This window comes from Cibotium barometz, chromosome 45 (assembly GCF_041138505.1).
Source record: "Cibotium barometz isolate CiBa-2024 chromosome 45, ASM4113850v1, whole genome shotgun sequence".
NCBI lineage: Eukaryota > Viridiplantae > Streptophyta > Polypodiopsida > Cyatheales > Cibotiaceae > Cibotium > Cibotium barometz.
The window spans coordinates 11,972,339-11,998,855 of NC_141090.1; the positions used below are offsets into that span (position 1 = coordinate 11,972,339).

A 26,517-nucleotide genomic window follows, 5' to 3' on the forward strand; every position below is an offset into this window, starting at 1 on the left:
TGCACCTTGTAATACAAGGGGTAAAGAAGGCTGATCACGACTCAGAATTTAGAACAGGTAATTAATTATGTGGTCTCGGCATTTGCAATTGTGAAAGCTGCACTACACACGCGCGCACATGAGGAGGTACGTCAATGATTACATCTGAAAGTGTGACATTGTCTCAATGCATTTATATGGATGAATGTGTTATTGGCAGGCAATGGCCGGCCGCAGCTGCAGAGATCAACGTGGCCTGCTCGCTTATCAGAGCTCTCACGGTCTCCGACGTTCGTGTTAAGCATCTCAAGATTTAGCTATTTAATACTAATTAGTCGTGAATCGTGTCGCTTGGACGGCATCCACACGCAACTTTAGATTAATCTCATAGAATGATGACTAATTACTCTATAATCATTGATTTGATCGTGCTTCTAACAAACTCATCCGCCGCAGCCGGCGTGATGTGATTTTCTCTGCGACCGGCGACTCTATTCTGTGTAATCTTACATCATATTTTGTACGTCAATCTTGTGAGTCGTGACGGAAGTTTGTGACGGAGAAGTTTACGGTAGTATGGCGAAGCACACGCCCAAAGATTCTGCGAAGTAGCTGCCCTTTCTTATGCTGTTGGCTCGCTCCAGCGCTTTTGCCAGCTGCTCCGCTTGCTGGGCTCGAGCGGCCGCCCGCATTTCCTCCGCCCGCAAATGGGCGGCCGCCGCCTTGTTCATGATCTTCTCCGTCGCTTGAGCTCGCAACCTCTCCAGTTTCATCTGTTCCAAAATGCTTAATTGTGAGTGAATCATTAAGAGCAAACACACGCATTGCTTCATAATTAACTCAAAGACAGTGGATTAGTGATTTGATTAGACCTCCAGCTTCTTCAGTTCAGCTTCGGCTTTCGCCTTTTGGTGATTCTCCCATGCATCGATACGAGCTTCCTCACGTGCACACCTGCGAATGAAAAGAACAATTAAGCTCACAAACGCTAAATATGTGTAATTAATATATACAAATCTTTCTAGTAATCCTAACACCTCTGCAAATCAAAAGAGCTGCAACTTATAAGGCGCTGATCACAAACAACGTTAGCAAAGCACTTAATACGTGTAATTATGATACTAACTCCCTATTAATCATCGTAATTACAAAAGAGAGCTTACTTTGTCATGTGTTTGGATCTCTCAGCCTCCTCCCAAGCTGCAGACGTCGCGGCTGAAGGCTCCATCATCATTTCCACATTAACGTTGCTGTCCAAGATTGGTGAGGGTTTGTGATCTGATGCAGCACCTTGCAGGCTCTTCCAGCTGCTTATGCTAGTGTTACTAGTAGTGGAGAAACTAGTGCTAGAATCAGAGCAAGGTTGCGGGCGATCAAGGTCTCTGTGCTCGAGTTTAGCAAGGTGGAAGTTCTCTAATTCGAGGAGATTAGAGGCGTGATTAGCATCGTTTTGATTGCAATAATTAGAGGAGGCAGATTTCCGGGCGGGGGTGTTGTGGCGGATCGGAGAGGTGCTCTTGGGCGGGGTGATGGAGCGGGAGGTTTTGGAGCTGGCGATGGGAGTGATCTGGGTGCCCATGTCCCTCCTCAATGGCGCCTTGGGGGAGACGTCCGTGGAAGCGTCCCTCATTGCGCCCGCCCACTTGCTCACAACAAGCCGTGTGCCTGCATCGCCACCCTCTTCTCCCCGACCAGGGCTCCTCCCAATATCAGGCCTTAACGTCTCCACAACTCTATCCGCATACACGTCTGTCACAGCCACAACATCTGATATTCCCTTAGCTTAATTACACCTGCTCAGTCTCATCATCAATAAATGCAGTAAGACTTACTCTACTTAAGCTAATCATCAATTTAATACATCCAATGAGACCTGCTCCAGTTTAGCTAGCGCTAGTTAGTTGCTCATGATATACTACAATTAGAGAAGATAAACTCCAAGTTATCTAAATAAATCATCACCAGTTGAACACACCCAGCAAGCTCCCTCAATCAAGTAAAAGATTGTCTTTCCAGCCTAGTAAAGCCCATTTTGCGTGTATTAATTAATTCTCCTCATTGAATCATCATCGTTATAATGAAGGCATATACAGCAACAGAAAAACTCAAATCTAGCTCAATCAATTGAGTAGAAATGTGCAAATTTTGGTTTTTAAATGCATTTTTCACTTGGTTTAAGCCAATTCTGGTACTTATTAATCTCCTCATTCAGTCGTCATCTCGAAAAAGAAAAAAGAAACTTCTTACCATGCATCTTGGGCAGCTGTTCATGTGGATTGCTAGAAGCCTTCAGCCTCTCGAATTGCAAGGTCGCAGGAGAAGAAATATGCAGCTGCTCCTTGCTGTTCACCATCTTCCTGCTGGCAAGGTTCTTCTTTCTGTGTAATTTGGCATCAATTTCCTTGTGCTTGTGGGATGTGCTCCTCGACAGGAAAACTCTGCAATCTTCTTGGGTGTTTGATATCTCACTGTCACTCACAGTGCCAGCTTCATCTTGATGGTCACATGAAGAAGATGATGGCAGAGGGACAAGGGCCCTTGATTGATATTGCATGCTAGTATTAGTGTCTCTATTTGCATGCGTTTTAGCTCCTAATTGTGGAGGGGGGGGGAGAGGAGCAACAACCACCCGAGTCTTGGGATTTTTCTTATTTTCTAAAAAAGCATGATTAGTGGATGCTAATTTGGAGGAATTAGGAGGGAGCTGGGATGGGCTGCTGCATTGAGGGTGGGATGGGCTTGTATTGACTAGCCATTTCTCTGCATCATCCCACTTAGAGGGGGGAGCTCTAAACCCAACTGATAGCCTGCCTGCATTAATATCTTGATCACAAGCCGGCAGATTATACAAAGGCAACATCTTACCATTCACTTCAGTTACTGCAACTCTGCCCACCATGTAAGCTTTGTGGTTGATCATGGAGTTTGGGACTCCTGAGAAGCTGCTACGTGAGGGGGTCCCTGGGCTTGGAAATGTCCTCAGAGCTGCTGCTGGACCTTGTGATCCACACCTCTTCCCATTTAATGGACTATATTCTCCTGTGCTGAGCCGATGCCCTAATTTGCTCCAGTTCTGAGGATTTGTCATGTCCAGCTTCAGTAAATCGGCCTTAGTTGCTGCTACAGAATTTGATTTGATAAGGGTAATGGGCTCATGCTGCAAACCCTCTGATGATGATGAGCGTTTAAACACCCGAAATGCCTCTTTGTCCGTTGGATTAACGTCCTCCATCCTAGTTAATCCTGGTTTAGTAGCAGAAAGTCAAAGAGGAATTCATTAATCTAATTGATTATTAAAACCTGCATTAGGCTGCATCGAGCATGACATTAAAGCAACCCATCACGAAAAACTGTCTAAAACACAATTGTAATACCTCTTTGAGCTCGTGAATCTTTGGAATTCTCGGCGTCTTCATCATAAAAAATGCACGGTATTTGCACGCAGCACAGCCCACGTTAGCGATGGTCACGATCATTAAACATCAGTTAATACCGATTAAGACCCATCTAGCGAAAGTACAGCTTCACCTGCAGAGTCGGCTTCGACAATGAGCTCAACTAGACGATGATCAGCGTCCGTTCTTGCAATTGTTGGAGAAGCTTTCAGTAATGACAGGTTCTTTACAGAGTGCTTTAACTGTTTCTCCGCCTGCAAGAAAATTAAAGCAATAACTAAGCCTAGGAGTCATTTTCTTTCACTGATTTTGATGGTGCAGGAGAGTACTCGCTGGACTTTAATTAAGGCTATATTAAACATCTGGATCTACAATTGCCTCGAAAGGGTGATTAAGGATAAATAAGCGAGAGATATTAATTACCTTGAAGCCTGCCGTGGCGCTGCCGTTAGATCCATCTTCGTCGGATGTGCTGCAGGTCGAGGAAGCCTCCTCCGAGCTTTTTGCCCTAAGAAGCTGTTGCTTTTCCGTGGAATTATTAATATCCACGCCGTTAGTACTGCAGCTAGATGAGCTAGTAAATGCTGAATGCTCATAATTCATCATACTAGCTAAGCTTTCTTTCGTTAAGCAAGAGTCTTCTGAGCTATATAATTCATCTAATTGCAGCTGCAGTTCGCTTTGCGAGGTCTTGGCGGAGGGCGGAGCAGCTGGGGTTGCCAGTGCTGCACATAGCTTCTGCTGGAAGAGATGAAGTTTGGTCATTATGACTAAATCCCTAGCTTCTTCTTGTATTAATTGAATCCCCCGCTTAATCTTGAAGCAGCTATCTAATTTGCCTGCTAGAACTTGCAGTGATGAAGGTTTGGCTGGCTAGCTATCAGGTTTGGGAGAACAGTAGAAAGCTTGAACTCTTAAGGGGTGATACTAATGGAGGGATTAAATTAGGAGCGAGGTTAATTAGCAACTAATTGGCAGAGACTCCAAGGCTGTGCCACTATATTGATGTGTGAGCAAGAATTTGAAAATTTGAACTCACACGGTCTAATCAGCTGTGCAGGTGTAAGGCAGTGCAAGAGCCAATGCAAAGCACAAGCAGAGATGAGGTGCAAGTGTGCGAGGTCAGGAGAGAGGAGTGAGCTCTAAGCATGCTGAGTGCAGGAGAAGAGCCCAAATTCCGAAAGAGGGGGTGACATCAAGGGCCCGGATTATGATATCAAGCACAAAAACACACATACACACACACACACTGTGTACAGTGTACACACATACAGAAAAAAACAGCAACGATACAAATGATAGGCTGCCGTGGAGCCTGCAAAATCCAAAGATGTGCAAGCTTAATTCATGGCCGGAGCCTGGTAGCCGGGGCCTTCAAATTATGCTAAATTCTCACAGTAAATTTGAAAATTAAGATTTATGGCTGGCCTCATCGATTGACGACAAACTATACGTTTTACTAAATTGCCATGGCACGCAATGCCGGACAAAAAATGAGACGCCCTTTCACCGTTTCACGCCCCATCCCCTCCTCCTGACAACCAGAGGAAGGGCGGGGCCGACCATGAACGGGGAAACCAGTCCCGCTGTCGTCCGTCAAATCCCGGAGACGGACTTTTTGCCGGCAGACCAGGACACAAAGCGCTCGGCGTTCACCGCCAAAGGCCCGTACCCTGCGACCGCCGGCACCGACGTGCGTGTACGCTTCACCACCTTCCACGTTTCCCTGGAATCGATGCCCTTTAAAATATCAAAATATAAACATAATAGATATAATATATCTATACATGTATATATATTTAGTATACACATACATGTAGTATATACAATCATATACATATATTAAAAATATATTATGTAGATATATAGATATAGATCAAATATAAATATAATAGATATAATAGATATATTATATAGATATATTAATAGATATATTAAAAATATATTATGTAGATATATAGATATAGATCAAATATAGATATAATAGATATAATAGATATATTATATAGATATATTATGTAGATATATTATATAGATATAGATCTATATTTTTATCTATACGTGTATACATACTATATATATACATATAGATATAGATATACATGAATATATATTATATAGATATACATATATATATATATGTGTGTATGTATATACATATTATTATTATATACATATAGATATATTAACACATTTGAATTCTAATTTTCCAAACCGTTGGAATTTGCCATTTTGATTTTTTAAACCTTTCGGCCCGCTAACTTCTAAGAGTGCTTTCACGCGCCACGCCTCGTCTACAATGACTCTCGCTTGCTTCTACTATGTCTCAATCCACGGCTTAGCTGGACACATGTATGGCCTCACTCATCAAGGCATCCAGGGACCAGTACCATGCACATATGTACACACGTACGAGAGACTATTCACATGAGTGTAACTATAATTGGACGTTAGCCTTTACCTACCAAAAAGATTACCCCCTTTATTTAAAAAATGTGGACCATTGACCATAAGTCCCTACCATACGCTTTAAGTTTTATCTCATGCTATCACCTCATTCGTGAGGGGAGGTTTTATCACCCAAGTTCACCAAGAGGGCACACCCATCGTTGCTTTCTGATAGGCATCACGCCCGTTTTTGAGCATTTTGGCCGTAAAATACTTGCAAATTTCAAAAATGGCCATCAAAAATTGCACTAAAATACAAAAAAACTTGCTACATTTCACCAAACCCATCAATTTTGAAGTGCAAGGGTGCCTGTCACACAAAAATACCATTCCGCCACTCTAAGGACAATAAATGAATAAATCTCATCCATATCTAGGCATACACATCTTCAAGAACACCATTTACCTCTTGTGACACGTGCTTTAACTACTATTGTATGCACATTTTGGAAATTACATGTGTTTTCTCACAAGAATCGTCTACAAAGTACACACCCAAGTATTTGCATACATTCAAACAGATAGAAAACTCTAAATACATTGCCTATAAAATGCATGCGTACTATCATCATGCAGCCAATGGTATTCTTTTATATTACACCATTCTATCTACTTTCTTGCCATAATCATGTGTTCATACTATTCCCACCACACCCATCGTTTATGGTAGCTATAGCTCTTTCACAAACCTCCATGTGAGTTGTTGTGTTTGGAGAAGGAAAAAATATGAACACCTCACATTGTAGAATCTTCTTTGTCTACCAAGAGAATCAAGTGAGGTGTATGAATTGACAAGTCATTCAACCCTCACCTAGTCCTTCCATCATTATCGACTACTAAAGGCACATTTCATATTTTATTCAAAAAAGGTCTTGATGAACATGTCTAGGAAAAAAGTAAATCAAAAGCACATGTAAGAAAGGCTATACCCACTAGATTTGTAACATAATTTTGAAAGATTTGAACCACATTTCTATACTTTCATATACATAGAAAAAATGTATATGCCAACCTATACCCTATTTCAAATGGATACTTTATAGCATCTAATAAAATTAATCATAATATTGATATTAAAAAGCACTTCTTCTAAAGATTTTTTTTAAATGAAGCACATGTACATAGTGCCTAGATCTAAGAACTCTCTTAGGATAGTATTTTCACCTATTCTTCATTATAGGTTTGGATGGTGTAATGGAGTCAAGTTTTGAGATGGGGTATCAAAAGGTATATTGGTTTGGTAAATTAATAAATGTAAACCTCTTTTTGTAGGTTAGGAGATGTATGGAGAAGTACACCATGCTTAGTTTGAGTGGGGATGTTGATATTATTGAATTGCAAAATTGCCAAATGTAAGCGCTTTATGCTTAGAAACTATGTAACGTGCCATTGAGTGCTATTACAATTGTTTTAAAATTGCATTCACAACGTGATTCTCTCTCTCTCAAATGTTGAGCTCCAATCTCATTCAAACTATATTTTTTAATGAAGATGAGCTTAGTCATGCTACTCAAACCTATGAGATGTATCCCTCAAGTTTATAATATTATGTAAATAAACATTTATCTAGTCACCTTCTTCTATTTTGTTTTTGGTTTTTAATTAATCAATGGAGGGATCTAAATTTAAGTATCCCTGAGTTTATATTATATAAATATTTATTTTGTCACCTTCTATTTTGTTTTACGGTTTAAAATAAAGAAATGGAGGGATTTAAACTTAAGTAAGTTTGAATTTGAAGGTCGTGCCATAACTTTGTATCCACTTTGCATTCATTTATTGAAATCAGTTCTCATAGATTTATTCTGTGATTCTCCATCTTGTGTACTACTTTTGCCTTATCCTTTTCTTACCATGTACACCACACCTTTTCTTTCCATTTACAATACACCTTTTGATGGGTTCCTTCTTGAGGACCAATTTTAAGAACGGTGACAAATTTTATGTCCTATGTTCTTGGAGTAAATGTAATAAATACTATTGCATATTAAATGTGTAATTGTAAATGGGAGATTCCCTTGAATATATCTTTAAAAATAAACTTTTAAAAAAATCTAGAGTTGCTTAATGTCAGTTTTCATAGATATTCTTTTTTTTAAAGTGGATAGAGGCTTTTGAAAATTGATATAAAAATAGCCATCCCACAAAATCTCTCTCTCACATATGCAACAAAGGCAAATTCACACGTCACTATTTGCTTATTTTTTGCACATGTGACTATACTATACATGAAAGTGATTCAAAAGTATTGTTCATTTTTAAAAAACCTAACCTAGCTTGTTACCTTAAGGAATCAAATATATAATAAAAAACACAAAATTTAATAACCGAGATAAACATCTTGTGAAACTTAATTTGTAAAATTTGTTGACAGTACATTAACACACTTTAGAGCATTTAGATGCCAAGTTAAAAGAAACAAAAGTCAAAATCCTTAACAACTTCAAAATCTTATACAAAAACGATAATAAGAAAAAATGACTTTACTACTTACCAAAACTCACTGATTTCTCTGGTAGGATGTTAAAATTATGCATACTCTTACGATTCCTACATGCTAGTAGATTGTTGACTTGATAAAATATAAGTCTCAAGACAATTCCACGAGTATTCAAAATAAACATACATTATCAAGAATCTAAGCATCTAGCACTACTACAAAATAAACAACTTTACTACTTACAACTCCTTACTAGATTTTCCTTCATGTTCAATGTTATGTCCTTCGCCTTTTGTCAATAAAGAGATGGAGTTCTCTACTTCAATAATAAGTAAAACCAACTCTCTAGGTTCCTCATGACAAGGATACATGGGCTATTTAAATGCAGCTTGTAACTTCTCATTACTTTCAATAGTCTTGGCTCCTACCTCTTGATCTTTATCAATGGAACCATAATGCAAAAATTCAACCAAACGAGACATGTGAAGCAATTGTTGGATATCAGAGCTCCATCCTCATATTATATTGTCCAAGCACTAGCTAGCCCATGCTTGTATAGCTCCCATATGGGGAGTAGCCATGGTTGAGCCGCTCAGGCACCCAGTATCCTCGCATTCACGCACAAAGATAGCTTAGGAGGCCATATGGCTTGGATTACATTTGGCACACTGCCAAATACACTATATGCTACATTGGATCGCTATCTCATAACGGTCCACAAATGGAGTAGGTAGACTTTAAACTTGGACACCTTGTCTTAACATTGTGGGGGGCCTGAACGAGGCCCAAGATGAGCCCAAATGGATGTAAGAGATGGGACAATTGCATTAGCTAATACATCTTTATGGGCCGAGTCTACATCATGGACGAATGGCACTGACTATGACCGCGGACCTACGTGGTCATGTCATGGCCACCCCATGTATAAAGATACACCTTCTCCACATAGTTCATGAGTCATCACTATGAGTTTAATCCCTAGCTTCTACTAGCATAGAGCCACTGTCTTAGTAGTTCTAGATCAGCAATTTGAAGCTCCCTTCACAGGAGCACACAATTGTGGGGCTATGCCATCTTGCATCACTTTAGTAATACAGTATTCTTCTCTATCTCTATTATTATATAATTTGAGTTTTAAAGTTATGCTATGAAAGATCCTACTTCTTGTTAGTGTTCTCTTGTATACACCACACGTTGTATCCTCGTAATTTGTATCAAAGCTCCGACTTGGTATATAATTTTCTTAGCTAATTGATGTCTAGTAGTCCCTTAGAGAAATGGCATCTTTTGCATTGCAAGACCCCGCCAGCCACCATTTGATGCTAATAGAAAGCTTAAAGGCATCAATTATCCTCTCTAGAAGTTCAATATAGTAAAGATATTCTTTTCTTCTACCACCATTAGTGTTGATGTTTACCCACCACCAACAAGGGATGCAAACAGCAACCATGTACCACTTGTTGCCAACCTTATCCAAGCTTGGAGGTGAAGGGATTCATATGCTATATGTGCCATCATCACTAACATGGAAGATAGCATGATGATCATGGTTCACAACATGTCTCCATAGATGTATAGAAGCATGGGCTTTATTGCACAGCCAGTACAAGACCACAACTCCCTCAAGGGTTCAGAATCTTGAAAATCAGCTCAACAAGAGAAGATGAATGAAGGTGGAATAGTAGAGGTGTTCCTCAGAAGAATCAAAGATTATGTGACCAAATGGTTGTAATTAGCATGAGTGTACTCTTCCCCGATTTCCCTCATCATGCATTCACCTTGAGTGCTCTCTCCTTAGATTTTGCTCATCATTGTTTAAGGGTATTGTTCACACCAAAATGAACATGCTTCCTTGCACAAGAGACGAAGAAGAGAAGAGAAAGAAGACTATGCAAGGGTCAATTCAGGAACTAGCAATTAGCCAACCCTAATGAGGGTTAACTCCTCAGTGTGAGGCCAGTGTGAGGCCGCTAGGGGCTCACTTCACCACTGCTAGTGTCACTCAAGTGGAGCTTCCACAAGCTAGGAGAGGAGCATAGAGAGAAGTAACTATGGACAGCTCAACTTCACCACTGCTAGTGTCACTCAAGTGGAGCTTCCACAAGCTAGGAGAGGAGCATATAGAGAAGTAACTATGGACAGCTCAACTCGTCCTCAATGCCTTCGTGTGTGCAAGAGTGGAAGAGAGAGAGAGAAAAGGAGAGCACGAAAAAGAAGAGGTAAGCAATGAGAACCTCACCTACATGCACACACCACAATGAACGCAAGCAAACATAGACATACACACAAGCTCACCACCATAGCCACGAGAGAGAGAGAGAGAGAGAGAGAGAGAGAGAGAGAGAGAGAGAGAGAGAGAGAGAGAGAGAGAGAGAATCCTCATGCTTCAGAAATCTTTGTGGTCCCTTAGACTTCTTAGATTGGTCGTTCTTTTGGTTAGGTCCCTTCCTCTTATTTTGACCTTGATGCTTGGAACCCTGGGACACACTAGGTGGCCGTTGTGCATTCTGTGCATGCTTTTTCTTTCCGACAGTGTCGTCGAAAATCTAAGCAAACTTAATTGCTTTTTCTAAAGTTTTTGGCTCATTTTGCTTAACTTGATTCTTATAGTCCGAGTCTAGTCCGCAAATAAATCCACGAATCTTTTGAAAGTTGCCCATTCCTTTCAGCTTAAGAATGATTTCTCTATAATTGGAGATATATTGAGCCAATGTGAGATTTCTCACCTCACAATTGTCCCACACTTCCCAATTACGATCCATCTCATTCTTAGGAAGAAATTACTTCATGAACACACTTTTAAATTCAACCCATGTAGTAGGCTATAGGAGTTAAGCTCGCTTCAAGCACGCGTATCTCCTCTAGAGTTTGACGCAATTGATATGCAAATCCTGTCACTTTTGTAAAAAAGTATTGACTGCATCTTTATTGCATTCCTTCTCCTCCCCATTAAAAGTCAGAGGTTTCAGATCTTTTAGAATAGTAGCAGCATCTCTAAGATGAGATGTACCGACATTCATGTTGTTCCCTTGGGGGCGAGAGCTACTAGCATCTCTTCCATAAAGGCACTTATAGTGGTAGAAGCTTGCATATTATCCTTTGACTCTCCTGAAGAAAGAGAAGTATCTTATTGTACTTGGCCTCAATGTCCAAAATACGGGACTCTAGAACCTTAAACTGTTTAGTACTACTGAGACCAAATTATCATCAAGAAGGTCATTGTTTATCATCGAGAAGGTCATCGTTTATCATCGTGACATCAAGATCGACCATTGCCTTTTTCGTGTCCGACAAAGGACTGGGACCGCCACTTCTAGACTCATTAGGGTTATTAGACTCTATATGGACCCTATAAATACGATGCAAGAGAATGAACACAAGAACCAAACTAAGCTCTTGGAAATCAATCGGATTATTAGCTCGAAGTGAAGTTGTCGGTGTGCGATATAAAAATTTGAAAGTCGTCGTTGAGAAGCTCCTTCAAACCCCAAATGCCGCTTAAATGCCACTTGAATACTCCACCGCATGAATAGCCGCTAATTTGCAAAGGGTTTAACCTTTGAAAGAAATTTATTTTTTTTTACAAACAAAAATCTCTGAACTCGAAGCTTGCAACATGATGTTGACTGAGATGCCTCAACACGGCTGAGGCAATAAGTTGACGGCGTCAATCTGTTGCAAGTTTTCATTGACTGAGTGATGGCATGGGGCTAGGTGATGGCTGAGCAAACAAACGTGTACTCTGCATCAACAACTGCCGGTTGCTCCATCTACGTTGCTGCAGTAATACTAACTGGCAACACCAGTTGAAGTTGATTTGAATGCCCTAACTAAACTAATGAGAGCATGAATGAACAAACAAGATGAATGGATAACTAGGGTGAAAAACGTAAGGCACAAAAGCACAAGAAGTATTGCATTCGACTGAATTTCCAACTCGCTCTACAGGCCCTTTTTATACAACTTTGAGGCACCTTCACACCCATATGTAAACCGGGTCATAAGAGTTCATCATCCCGTTGAACAAGCATTAAGGAAAAGGTAGATATGTGATGCCGATGCCGATGTCGATGCCGATGCCAATGCCGATGCCGATGTTGAGGGAACCACATCCATATGGAAGAGGGGTGTCCATGTAGCAAGAGGTTGTGCTTATGCCATCAAATTGTGTAGGATCATTTATGAGACAGAGGATAAAAGATTAACCATAATGCCAAATCATAGTAAGAGAGAAAGAAAGAGGATATCCACCACAAGATATAAAGAGAAGGGAAAGAGAGATCTAGCACGAGAGAGAGAGAGAGAGAGAGAGAGAGAGAGAGAGAGAGAAGAAGAAGAAGAAGAAGAAGAAGAAGAAGAAGAAATCCACCACAAGATTTAGAGAGAGATCCATGGTAGGACACAAAGGAAGGAAGAAAGAATTCACAGAGAGAGAGAGAGAGAGAACCACCACAAGATGTAGAAGTAGAGAGAGAAGGAAAGAGAAACATCCACCATAGGCATAGAGAGAGAAGGGAAAAGAAATATCCATCATAGGATACCGAGGGAGAAAGAGAGAGGGAGGGAGGAAAATCCGCCACAAGATTTAAAGAGAGAGAGGAAGAATTTACCATGAGTTGGAGATAGAGAGAGAGAGAGAGAGAGAGAGAAATCACATAATTTAAGAGGTGTATACCATTAGGGGACATTTGAATATATTTTAGGCCTTTTACTAATGAAAGGAATTAGCAACGAACCAATACTAGGAATAGAGGATTGTACACATTTGGTCTCCTTTGAATATAGGAAGGGAGACTAAGCTGTAGGAAGGGAGACTAGACTTTCAGTACTAATAATTACACTTGTCCCTTTAAAAAAGTAGGGTGTTTAGGGTAGATATGGTCCCACCATTTTCGTGGCTCAAAAAATCCTTAAAATTTTAAAATTTATGAGATTCCCTCAAAACTCACTTTTTTTTCCAAAAACCCATCTCAAATTTTATTGTAGTCAAAAATTTTATTTTCAAGTCCGCTTTCCCTTTCTCTTCCATCTCTATCTCATTTGCCCAACCCTCATGAAATCATCAAAGCTCGAAACCCTAAACTTTTTCCTCTATCTTAATCTTCCGCCCTTCTCGGAGCTCCATCTCTTTCATCTTCAAGGCTCCCGTAAAACCCTAGTCTTCACATCATCTTTGATCTTTTCCCTCTTTACTCTAACCCTAACCTTTCTACTCTAGCTTCCAAGAAGATATGGCCGCACCAAGAAGACCAAAAGATGAGATTGAGAAGATATCCCTGCACAACAAGAAGGACGATGATGGTGCTTGGGTGGGAGAGGCATTTCGTAAGAGCGCTTGGGTTATCTACAGCCTGCTGCAATCGGGCCTCACCGAGATCGATGGCGAAATGTACTAGAGCACCATTGGAAAGGTCGTTTACAAGGCTTCAAGAAGGCAAGCAATGGAAAACTAGTGGCCATGGTACAACATGTTTACATAGCACGAGATATCCATTTTCGTCGATTTCCATGCAATTGTAAGTATCGTGGGTAAAAAGAGGCAGTGAGATTTTATGACAGAGATGTTTCAATCTAAGTGAACTTATTTCTTGTTTGCAGATATTTTTCTTTCAAACATGGTAGAGGAGCAGCCATTGGAAAGCCTTATCGGAACATTTCAAGCATTGCATGTAGACATTGGCGAGGCAATGTTTTCTTGTAAAATAAGTGTAGAACTTCTTAAGGAAAAGGTCTTCTTTTATCAGCACTTCTATCTAGTGTCAAAGCAGGATGGTGGGTTTGGTAAGCTACAGATAATTACATCTCCGTCCCTATCTTCTGTAGAATGGCCAATTCCAGATGCTTGGACTATAATGGTCTCATGAAATCAAAGATACTTTGTGATATACAAGGGTCTTTGAAGTTTGCAAAGCCCTTTCGATAAAGTAAAACAGATTTTGAATATTGTCTTTTAATGAGCATAAAATAGTAAAAGAAAAAATAAAGTAAAACAGATTGAAGAAAGAGAGAGAGATATTGAGAAAAAATAAAGTAAAAGAAAAAATAAAGTAAAACAGATTGAAGAAAGAGAGAGAGATATTGAGAAATTATTTGATGGTCCAAAGAGTCTGGGACTGCAAGAACCAGCAGTCGGCAGCCATCCTCCTTGACCTCAACACCCTGACGAGCTCTTGTGGTGTGGTGCAACCTCTGAACCATGGTGCCTTGAAGAGTGGTAGAGAGATGGGTGTAGTGATACACAGGTAGGTGGCAAGCTGGTGAAGTTAGCGAAGTGGTGGCAAGAGGGGAGAGCAGAAGCAGTTTGGAGCGGGCGACCAAAGTGTGAAGGGGCTCGAGGTGTGGAAAGCGCGCCAAGTATGGGTGCCATCTAAAAAAGTATCATGGAAGGAACGGGATCTGTAAAGGGAGCATAGGCAAAAATCGATACAAGCCATCAGGAGGTCACCGTGGTGTGTGCCCAAAAAAATCAATCTACATCTGTAGCTGATTTGAATGCCCTAACTAAACTAATGAGAGCATAAATGAATAAACAAGATGAATGGATAGCAAGGGTGCAAAACGTAAGGCACAAAAGCACAAGATGTATTGCATTCGACTGAATTTCCAACTCAGCTACATGCCCTTTTTATACAACTTTGAGGCACCTTCACACCCATATGTGTATGCGATAACTTACACCCACACATCTTCTCTCTGCTTTCTCATTACAACCATGATTACAACTCACACATCTGGACAAACTACCCTACTACACGAGTATTAACGAAAGAGAAAATAAGGTTGCTCTGGTTGCTTTGGGTAGCACCGTTGTGGGGTTACTTTAGTTTCTTTGGTTGAGTGCCTTGTGTTGGCTCGGTAGCATGCTTAAACGTTGGTGTGCTGGTCGGCTATTACATAGGTTGCAGTGCTCGGATGATGAAGACTTTGTAGCGCTACTAGATCTTGTGCTCTGATACCAATATAAGGACTGCCATCACACCAGACAACCTCCATCCAAAACAAAGGGACTAAGAGCTCTCTATTTCTCCACCCAACCATTGCCATATCATAAAATTATTCCTAATATCCATGTACACTACTATTCTAGGCTTTTGTCCACACTTAGCCAACACCCCTTTAAATGTGTATGAACACTTATCTAGTGCGCACTACCGCATGTCCTCTAGCTTGGCCATGGTGGCCACCCATTGAACCCCGCCCATACCTTGTCCCGGTTGAGCTCTCTAGGCTCCCAGAACTGCCACTGTCATGACAAGACGGACCTAAATTAGGGAGGGGAATATGTTAACCACACTAGTTAACATTATTTTTAAGCGTGGTTACGTTTCATGTAACTCATTTTGATGTAACTGGGTGAAAGCATGATAAGGTGGTACACTTTCTACCAGTTGCATTGGTTGCTACCACACTTGAAGACAACTAATATTAGTGGATTTGGTATGATTCATCATAAGATGTATTTAGTAATTTATCTAATGACTTTTAAATATAATAAATATGAAACAAGATTAAACAACCATATTTTAATTCTCTAACTCTGCGTAAAAGTGTTCCACAACTAATTGTAAACCATTGTCCAGGACACAGGTTTTTAGTCCACCTTATCATGCTTTCACCCAACTGCGCTAATAAGCGCTTCATGAAAAAGATATATGGGATGATTGAGCTTATGACTTGTGTAATACCAGCCATGAGAATGAGCCGCAGGTGTACATAGAGCTAGAAGAATTAGTTTTGGGCCCTCAATCGTAGATGGGTGGCCGGCCATTGTAAAAAGAGAGCTCATGTATATAAGTGACTTATGAAATATGAAAAGGGAAAATCCCATTATCACAATTGATTTCTAGACCTTCGTTTGGGGAGATTCCTAGGAGGAAAGAAGTTTTAGAAAACTTAAGGTAGCTATAACTATGGCTCCCATTCTACAATTGGTCAATCTGAATCAACTCTTTGTGGTAGAGACGGATGCTAGTAACGATGCAGTATGCGCAGTCCTCTTACAAGAGGGAAAACCTATTAATTTCAAAAGTAAAAAGTTAGACAAAGCTCAACAAAATTATTCACCTCATGAAAGGGAGTTATATGTTATAATTCATGCCTTAAAAAAAGTGGAGGCATTATTTATATGGTGCCAAATTTGAGATATTCTTTGATCATAAGAGTATCAAATGGCTATCTAGTCAAAGAGAGTTGAAAGTATGCAAAGCTCAATGGGTAGAGTTGCTCCAAGGGTTTGACTTCCAACTAAGATATAGAAAAGGACGTTACAATGTGGTAGCTGATTCATTAAGTTGCATGCCCATGGTTAACGAGTTGAGTTTTACTCAAATTAAGAGTGATTTTTTGGAATCACTTAAGGGGAAGTGCATTGATGATCCGCATTATGCCTACGTGTGGAGTGTCATAGAGAAGAGGAATCTGTCCTTGTGGCCACATTAAGATCTATGGTCCGCCCTTGGTCGTTGGAGCTACACCCCCTACCTAGACCTCGTCCTCTTCCTATGTTGGATCTTCTAGATATTTTTGGTCTATCGGATGGTTTGGCCACTTCATTCTAGAATGGCTCATCATTAGTCTCCTCTGTATGCCTTTGTAGAATTAAGAGTTCCATGTCCTATAAGAACGTGGGATGATTGATCATCTTCTCAATATCCTTCTTGGTGTACAGGCGATCTTCCACTTCACCGGCTTCTCTTGGTAGATTATCCCCTTCATCTAGGATTATAAACCTTTCCTCTACTCTTGGCTCTTCATTAATGGGTTCTAAGTTTGGAATTTGTCCCTCGCTCTTGTCCATGACTATTTTCAGCTCTTTACCATGTGATTGAACTAAGTTCACACTTCCCATCTCCTTTTGTTTGGCTCTAGCCCTTCGATTATCGAGCTCTTGTTTCCTTAAGCTCAATTCTTGTAGTAGCTGGTGTTCTATCTTTAATCCTTTTTAGATCTAATTTTACTTCCTTTGAGTTTGGGGAGAATACTTGACCAGTCCTGGTTGCGCTTTCCATGTCTCTTCTCATTCGGGGGGTGCCAGTGTTTGACAGCCTCGAATTTGAAGGTTGGATAGATACTTCTTGCCTTGGACCAAGTCAGCGCTAGTTGACGCGGACCCATACTCGTCGTCTCGCAGATTGCACCTCTTCATCGTTGCTGGTTTGGAGACCAAAAAATTCCCTAAGCTATATCAATTGTACTACTGGATCTGGTAGGGGAGGGTGGTTTCTCCTCTTCCCCAAACCCAGAGTATCGCAGCCCTTCTTCCATGGATTCTTCACTACTAGTTTCGAACGGTGGTTAGATCCCTTAAGACACTCAATTGAGTGGCTTGAGCCCACACTCTTTTGATAGGAAGATCCTGAGTGTTTGATGCACTATCGTTAGAACTGAGGTCGTCTCTGATGAGCTTTCCACCCAGACCTCAAGTACATGTGAATACGATTCGATAAGCTATTTTTCTACCCCAATTAAATTCTAGTTAGATACTCTCGACTCATTTTTTGAGGCCATGAGATTGCAGAGAACAGTTCACTCACGGCATGAAATGTCAGAAAAATGTTCACGTCGTGAATGATTTTATGCAATTTCACGTGTTTATCATTTTGGCTTTGGACTCAGAAATCCACTTTACCTTGTTATGATTTTTATTGGTCTCAAGAACTTCCTTAATCTTAATCTGACAATACCACGTTCGTGAGTTAGATTTGATTAAGGTGTGAAATTGCAGAAACAGTTCACGTCGTGAAATGCAATATGGCTATGGAAATGAACCGAGGAATGATCAGGACTAGACACTACTCTAGAATCCCAACCCTCCCAAATGAAGCCACACATCATTTCAAAGCTCATTCAAAAATTCTCTGGAGATGGGAATCCTATTCAACATGTAGAGATCTTTGAGTCCACATATGCGAAACCTGCGGGCCAATCAGTGATGTAACAATGATTCATGCTTTCTCACTGACCCTAGAAGGAAAAGCGCATCAATGGTTCCAAACCCTCAAACCTAAAGATAAGATTAATTTCACATGGCTCAAGAATGTGTTTATACCAGAAGTGGCGACAGATGGAGTCCTGTGCACAACATCAAACAAAAGGAAATGGAGTCGATGCGAGACTATGTGTCTCAACTGAACTTAAATTCAAGGTGCAAACTACGGGAGAGGTTAACCGATGATCCTTACTTCTGAAGAGGAGTTAGAGACCACCAGATACATGATTATCTGGTATTAGCCCGACTGACTACTCTGGATGCATGTTGTAAACTGGCAATTGAATATGAAGACAATATGTTAGAATTGCCATAACCAAAAGATGCCAAAATATCTTCAACAGCAGCGACTTTGCGGGTTTCAAGTCACCAAGAGATTGGAACTCAGAGCAAGAAAGCCGAGAACATGACTATGGATGAACCCGATAATTCAATACTGGAAAAATCAAAGGTAAAGGATGGAAGAGAAACATCTGGGCATGGGCATACCCATCTTTACCCTCGTAGAGAATTGGTGTGGTGCTCTATGTGCAGATTGAATCACACTACCACCGAATGCCCACAGTTAAGAGCAAGGCCACTACTCTATTATGCACACTATGTAAAATTAGGGAATCATGACACCTCCATGTGCAGATATCCAAGGTTCCAAACAGTAGCACAGTACCTAGAGCTCCATTGGCCTTACCAGCACCACCTATGCAAATCACTGCAGTTGCAAGATAGCCAAACTCTTCCTATTTACCTAGGGGGATGTTTCGGGTACAAGACACTTCACCTCTTCCACCACCACCTATTCTACCACGATAGGCTAAAATCAACCAAGTATTGATTAAAGAGCCATCAAAAGATATGGATATGGTGCGTGAAGTAAAAATCAGTGTGGTGAGTACTATGAGGAAGCTGCAGAGATTGCACCAGAATTCTATGTCCTACATAATAACACGCCAGTACATGTGTTTCAAACCACGATACAGTGGAAGGGCAAGGACATAAAATCAAACATGAGGAGAGAAGCGCTATAATGTTTTGGTTACAGTGGATCGCATCGAATCGTTGAATGTGGTTCATACGCACCAACCCCAACAATTGACTACTCCACCCAATGACATGCCAGTACTTACTTGTACTAAATGTGGGGTTGATCATTTGATCAAAGATTGTCCATACCATGCAAGTGGTTCAACTTCTACTTCTAACCAAGCCACCGTCCGGACCATTAGCTTGGAAATATCATGCCACACTCAATGTGCTAACACACGAGCCCAGGCCCAATTGGGGGATAAAGGGAAGAACCCAGCAAATGCAACCACTTCCAGCAGAAAAACTGCAGAAGAAGGAGGGTGAAAAAAGTGGGTAAAGGTGACACCAGGGTCACAATCCAAGATGGATCTGAAGAAGATACGATCGACACCGAATCCACCCAATCAAGATCAGAAAGGGATCAAGTGATCAAACAAAAAGAGCCTGACCAAGAGATGCAAGGGGAAAGACCATCAACCCCTAAAGGAGTCGGTGAATACCCAAATGCCGAAGAGGAGATAAGGCAGCTTGAAGAAGCCAGGGCCTTAGTAGAAGAGTGTCAACAACTTCATGAAGCCAAGTTAAAGGGCTAACTGGGTCAAGGATACAATGTATCCAAGAAATGAACCAACAAGGGAAAGGGAATTGGACATATCTACTCCAATTCCAGAAGAGACGGAAGAGGGATCTCAAGGAAACATGATGTCAAGAATGTTTGAGGAATATGTGCAGGATGAGTCCATCCATTCATTCCCTAGGGATGGATATGAGATGCACACATGGAAGGAACCCTCAATTGCCAGAGAACCCAGAGATATAGGCAGCCTCGCAACCATACTGTCCACTTCTATGCAAATGCCACTGGGACAACTACTATCCAACGTTATGGGCAGACATGAAGGAATGGGCATACCATACATCATCTTTATGTGCTGCTTCAACATTTTCAGACATGGCATTCACGACATGCTGCATAACAAACAACCTTTCATTATCCTCATTGTTCCTGCTTAAGGATGCATAGTTGTTTTGCTGCAATTTTTCATTTTGCATGTCAGCCTGCTTCTTATAACAATCTACCTGCACATGTCCAGGCTTACCACAATAAAAGCATCCACATGTATCATTATACTGCCTTTGCCAATTTCCACGACCTCTTTGACCCCCTACCTCTGAATTGGCCTCTTCCACCTGCATGTTGTTGTTGTTGTTTGTGAATTCTGGGACTATTGTTGTTGTTGCTCTGCTGTGACCGCGTCCACGGCCTCCTTTACCTCGTCCTCTTCCTGAACTTGTGTAGAAGGCGTGTTGCTCTGAACTGTTTTTGTTTTGTGAAGATTGTTAGTCTTCACCCAAGCTCTTCTCTTCTATAATCAACATAGACACCAAATATGTGAAATTGGAAATGTTTTCCCGAGTCTGAATGGACGTCTTGAACGCCTTGTATTGTGGCCCGAGACCACGTAGAGACAGACTTCCACCTTATCATCATCATCTACTGAAACACCAATAGATGCAAGGGATTCCACAATACCCTTTATCTTCAATGCATAGTCATTCACAGACATACTCTTTTTCTCCATTTTCTCCATAGTATGAAGTTCATTCTTCAACTGTATCTTTCGTGCCTTGGTATTTGTTTCATAGAGTTTTACCAAGGTGTCCTATGCCTCCTTGGGGGACTTGGCATCCTGTATGTGCCCAATCATGGTGTCCTGTATACGGATAGAGAGCTAATACATAACTTTTCTGGCTCCTTGGTTCCAATCCTCAAACTCTTTCACATATGTAGCAGTCGGATTGATCCCCGGTATCTCTGGTGCCTCTTCATGCTCACCTTCTATGTAGTCCCCCAACAATAACCCTTTTCCATCAGGAAATTCGTCAACTTGAACCTCCAAGCATGGAAGTTTTTCTTATCAAGCTTCTCAGCAACAATCCAGTATGCCATCATTTGACATCTTGCCAGGCACACAAATTTACCAGAAACAGCACTCTGGTTTGTCCTGCCACAAACTGTTGTATTTTCTGCAGCGGTACTGTAGTACACTCAAATGTCACAACAACCAGTGACCTCAATGTGCATACATACACCCAATGGCAACTGTTGACCTCCTTGCAGCACACATAGTGTCTGCATAGCCAATCTGTCTTCCTATAGTTCTTAAAACAGAGTTCTCCATAGAATCGATGACTTACCCGCAGTGCTGCTCGAAATCGCCTGCTTTCTGAAAACGGAGTGACGCGCCCAAAACCCGTTTTCGGCCCAAAAATTTTTGTTTGATAGGACACTATAGTTGCCCTATAGCTTTACTCCCACGAAGAAAGCTCCTCAATCAGAGATTGTTTGCTGGTTTCTCCTATAGAGCTCCGACAAGGATGTAGTCATCGCCAACACAAATAGGGAAGAGTAGTTGAAGCTCTTACCCTCGTACTGCTTCCTGTGCTTCTCTTGCTTGTAGCTCAGTTCAAGGCCACAAGTCATCCATCCTATTGCTTCCATGAGCTTACCATTGAGCTCTCAAATCTGCATGCTCTTCATTTTCATGCAACTATTCAAGCCTGTGCTTCACTTAAGGTTTCCCACAAGAAACCAAGGTGCATAAACCATTGTGAAAGTTCTCACAGCTTTAACAACGTTGCTCATCTCCTTGAGCAACATCCACAAGTGCTTTTGTCTACACTAACCCTCTCCCTTCTTCAATATGAGATTAACTTGACTGACGACCTCAGTTTAGGAGATTTAGCACTAATTCACCAAAATACAGAGAGATATGCCGATCTAACTATGAGATTAACTTGACTGACGACCTCAGTTTAGGAGATTTAGCACTAATTCACCAAAATACAGAAAGATATGCCGATCTAACTATCATTATGGGTATCTTTAGGGGTAACTTTATGCCGATCTAACTATCATTATGGGTATCTTTAGGGGTATGCCGATCTAACTATCATTATGGGTATCTTTAGGGGTAACTTAGTACTAACGGATCCAGCTGATATACTTTTATATCCGTCCAATCGTGCTTAACCTCCATAGTTGGTGTTAGTTGTTACAACAATCTGACATCTTGGATAACAGTGTTGACAAATTTGACTTGTTTATGCTAGATGATATACCCATAACACCAGCCACTACGAGGTGGTTGCACATAGTTATCAGTGGATCATTAGTCTCATGGGTGGTTAGAGGTTTATAATACACACCAACATTTAAATCTCTTAGAGTCCACCCTCTATCATCTGTTTGGTATTCTAAAGCTTTATCGCAAATATACATAGACATTTTTTTTATAGGACCATGGTACATAGAGATTAGAATATTTCACAAATTGAATAATAGAAGAAATAAACCATCATCACCATAGCATAAAACAAAAACATAAAAATCAAAGAACACAAGATTGGGTGCAATCTCCCCCCCGACGTGTGTGGCTCCACTCCCACATGCAGTATTTAAATCATATTTATAATTTTAGCCCTTGGAGCCATAAATAGCATAGCTTTTTCCAAAATTGGGCCTTTACAAAATTGAACCATAATCTAATGCTTTTAAAGCATCTCATAAAAAATAAACCTTGCCCAACATATGTATAATGGGCCAAACTATTCTTTTCACTTATTGGATCAACCAATAATAAATTAATTACCATAGCACATTTGGAGGCCATGATGACTAATGTGATATATAGCTTTGATAAAGTACATATAGAATATTCTAATATTACCACAGAAGATCTTACAGAACTCCAAGAGTTCATGAAAATTAACAAGCCCACTCACCCACCCCCTAGTTCAGGTGAGGGCCAAGAAGAAACACAAGGCTCGTCCATTCCTACTTCCTGTCCTATGTTCTCTTCTATGGCAAGTAAATTACTACACCCCTTTCCGAGTGTTACTCCTTCTAACAAAATTGAGGCCGACTGTATTTTCTCTCGACTACCTTCTATACCTTTAGATTTCCCCACTAACACTCTCGCCCTCGAGAATATGTCGGCTGTCTCCACCAAGGCCACTTCAAGAGGTACCTCCCATTCAACCAAGAGATGGCATTGAGCCTTTTACTGACAGTAATATTCTTGAGTCCTTGTCATGTGCAAGAATATGAAGGGCTTATCAAGGCAGACAACTCCTTATTTTACTGAAGCCAAAGCTAATGTTCAAGGTGTTGATGCAAATCACACCGCTTGAACCAAACCAAAGGATCTTGCCAGATGCCTATTTTGTAATGACAAACACAGCAACCTTATGTGCCCTATCCTCTCAGTGGACCAATGATAGATTGGGAGGAGCTCTTACCACAAGGTACCTTATGGGAAAATGTGGCAAAGCATACAAAGCTGGAAACCCCCAATTAGCGGACTTGCTCGAGATCAGAATTGTTACATTCATGATTAGTTACTATTTTTGCAGGTGGCGTAGGAAAATCCTGTTCACATATAAGAGGGGTTACTATTTTTGCAAGTGGCACAAGAAAATCCTGTTCACATAAGAGGGGTTATACCACCATCATAACAGATGATACCAATCCACGCATTGAGGATTTTGGTATACAGTAAGAGTGGCATAAGGAGTATTTGACAATTCTTGAGTATAGTCAGTAGTACCGGTGCTCACCCCATCCTCGGGGGGTTCACCTTTAAAAAATGTTGCATATCACGTGCGTTCAAGAGGTAATAAAAAACCCCCTCTACTTACATGTCACAGGCTAATAAAATGACCCCTCTTTCTTAAGAAACTTACAACTTTTTTTCAAAATTGGATAAAAAAGCCCCTCCTGTATATGTAAACCTGTAACTTTTTGGAATTTAAATACCCCTCTTAGATGAACTGACGTGCTACACTTACATACTTTTAGGTGAACCCCCCGGGACCCCATCAACCCAAAGGGTTGATCCGCTATACATGCCTATCAAGCGGAGACTCACCCCACTGTAGTTCCATGATGCCAAGTAAAGGGATTCTCATGTGTGCTATAATTTCTTGCAGTTTGTACCAGCAACATTTTCAGATATAGCACAACAAAGGCAACAAATGCTGACCTGGATACGAGCTTGGCGCCGTATTCGAGATCCTGCTATTGTGGCAATAGTCAGGTTCTTGAAGTTGATCATTGTGCTTCTTGATTAACCAAAGGAGAAATATGATGGCTTTGATGTAGAGCAACTCCTCTTCGACATGAACATAGAGCCAAATGAAAGAGGCATGATGCTGTGCCTAAGGTGTCTCCTAGGCTATATGCATATAACCTTTGAACATACGATTGACACAGGGTTTTGGACATCTGACTCAGCATTTAGAAGCACCTTAAAAAAGCATCAATCATGCCACAACTTCTATAGACATGAGTTTGGTGACCAGGTCTTTCGACCTTGGTAATAGGTTCTGAGGACATAAACTACATCAGGTAGGGGAGAAGTAGGGGGGGATGTTAATCCCATTTTGGATTAACAAATATGCTCCTCCATTTGAGGACATTAATAAGTGTTATACAAAGGCACTATAAAAGTTGTACATTATGAGACACTGGCCACCCACAGCCTTAGTTAGGCACCCAAGTGTGAATAAGGGCCAATTGTATTTAAGGTAATAAGTTCTCATAATGGAATGACAGAATCCCCCTTTGTACTATGAGAGCTCTTGATTTGTCTTGTGTGTGTGTGTGTGTGTGTGTGTGTGTGTGTGTGTGTGTGTGTGTGTGAGAGAGAGAGAGAGAGAGAGAGAGTATGTACTATAGTGCATGCTCCTTTTCTATGCATGTAATTGTGGAAGAGTGAGAGGTGGTTGCCTTGCATACGTGGTGTGAGTGACTTCATGGTGACAGCGTGGAGGTGGTGTTCGAAGGATTAGAGCTTTCAAAGTGAGCTTGGGGAGCCTCAAGGGACACAAGCTTGAAGCATTACCTAATGATTGTTGTGTCTATTCCTTCTCCCATTGGTGTTTGTGTGGAGTTCTTCTTGGGAGGTATGATAGCCCATAACAACCATTGACCAGGCTTTCGCCCACCATGACGACCCCCCTATCTAGAGATGTACATAGAAGGTTGTTGATGATGAGTCTTTGGTGCCAATCTCCTCTAGTGCATGAGTATGGATATGTACTCACATGAAGCAGCTGCTATATTAACTTATCCAAAGGAGTAGTAAGCTATAAGCTTAACAAAAATGTAATGGCTATTGAATATTGTTGAGAGTTTCTTGTGATATTCTACCATTTTTAGGTAGGCCATTTGTGAGACTTCCTTGTATTTTTGTCTTATTATAAAAAAAAACCACCTTGCAAGCAACAGGTTCTTGTGGCTACTTTCCTTTTTGAGAGAATAGGTTCTTATGTTTTCCGTGTCGCTTCTACACTCATTCTTCTCATCTAGAGGGGTAAAAGAGCATTGTGAGTTTGTCCTTGATGTGCTCATAAGTCTTCATTGCACACATGGGGATTGATTCTTGATTTTTTGGCTCAAGTGTTGTCGAGGCGGTAGGTACAACTTTTGGTTAGTTGCCATTGGTGTTGATTGAACACTCAAGCTCTTGTGTATGTGTTGTATGCACGAGAGGGGTTGAATGGTTTGCTTGGGATTGCTTGGGCCTCCATTCTTATCAAAATTTAGGTGAAGTTCTTGGAACTGAAGTCAGTGGTTTGGTGAGGCTTTCTTCCTTGTGTTCAATCCTAGTAGCAACCACATGATGGGATTTCCATCATAATATCCTTGTTCTTGAAGCATGTGCATAGGTACCCATCTTTGATGACCATTATGAATTGGTGGCTGATGATTTTGGTGCTGAGGTTTATTTCTTTGTGTAGTCTTAGGTGACTTCTTGATGCTCTTGGGGGAATCCATGCTTTGGTATTACCTTGGTAGCACCCTTGAGCTTGTAGTAATCTTTTTAGCACCCACACTTGTTGAGTGGCTAGAGTTCTTTGAGGAACTTGCATAGGCTTTTGTGGACGATGTTTGCAAAGTACTTTTATTTTTCTTTGGCCTTTGAGTTTTGCATTGAGGAAGAGGCTTGGATTGTCGAGTCACCCAAATTGGATTGTCACCTTTTTTGGATGAAGTGGAAGCTTTAGGGCCTTCCTTCACATCGGTTGGAACTAAGGTTGTGGGTTTGAGACTCATGGGCATTGTTGACGATGAGGCTTGGGTCTCTTGCGGAGTGGCTTTCGATGTGACGAGGCTTTTGAGTTAGCAGCTCGCTCTTTTGGTGAGGTTGGTTGATGAAGAGGCATTGGCTCTAGGGCTT

At 40.9% G+C, this 26,517-nt stretch overlaps 1 protein-coding gene across 2 annotated transcripts; it reads right to left on the reverse strand.

The window, feature by feature from the left end:
* Positions 1–358: 358 nt before the first annotated feature.
* LOC147612442 (uncharacterized) lies at positions 359–4,766 on the reverse strand. 2 transcript variants are annotated; one of them, XM_086783047.1, is made up of 7 exons: positions 3,798–4,766; positions 3,508–3,628; positions 3,354–3,389; positions 2,227–3,222; positions 1,143–1,746; positions 852–933; positions 359–752 (listed from the first exon to the last, which is right to left on the reverse strand). In XM_086783047.1, the coding sequence occupies exons 1-7, from the start codon at positions 4,137–4,139 to the stop codon at positions 546–548; spliced, it is 2,388 nt and encodes a 795-aa protein (XP_086639173.1). In that variant the 5' UTR covers positions 4,140–4,766; the 3' UTR covers positions 359–545. The 2 variants fall into 2 exon arrangements, with proteins under 2 accessions (XP_086639173.1, XP_086639174.1); XM_086783048.1 differs by having other exon boundaries at positions 1,143–1,728; positions 3,798–4,564.
* Between the last annotated feature and the right edge of the window lie 21,751 nt (positions 4,767–26,517).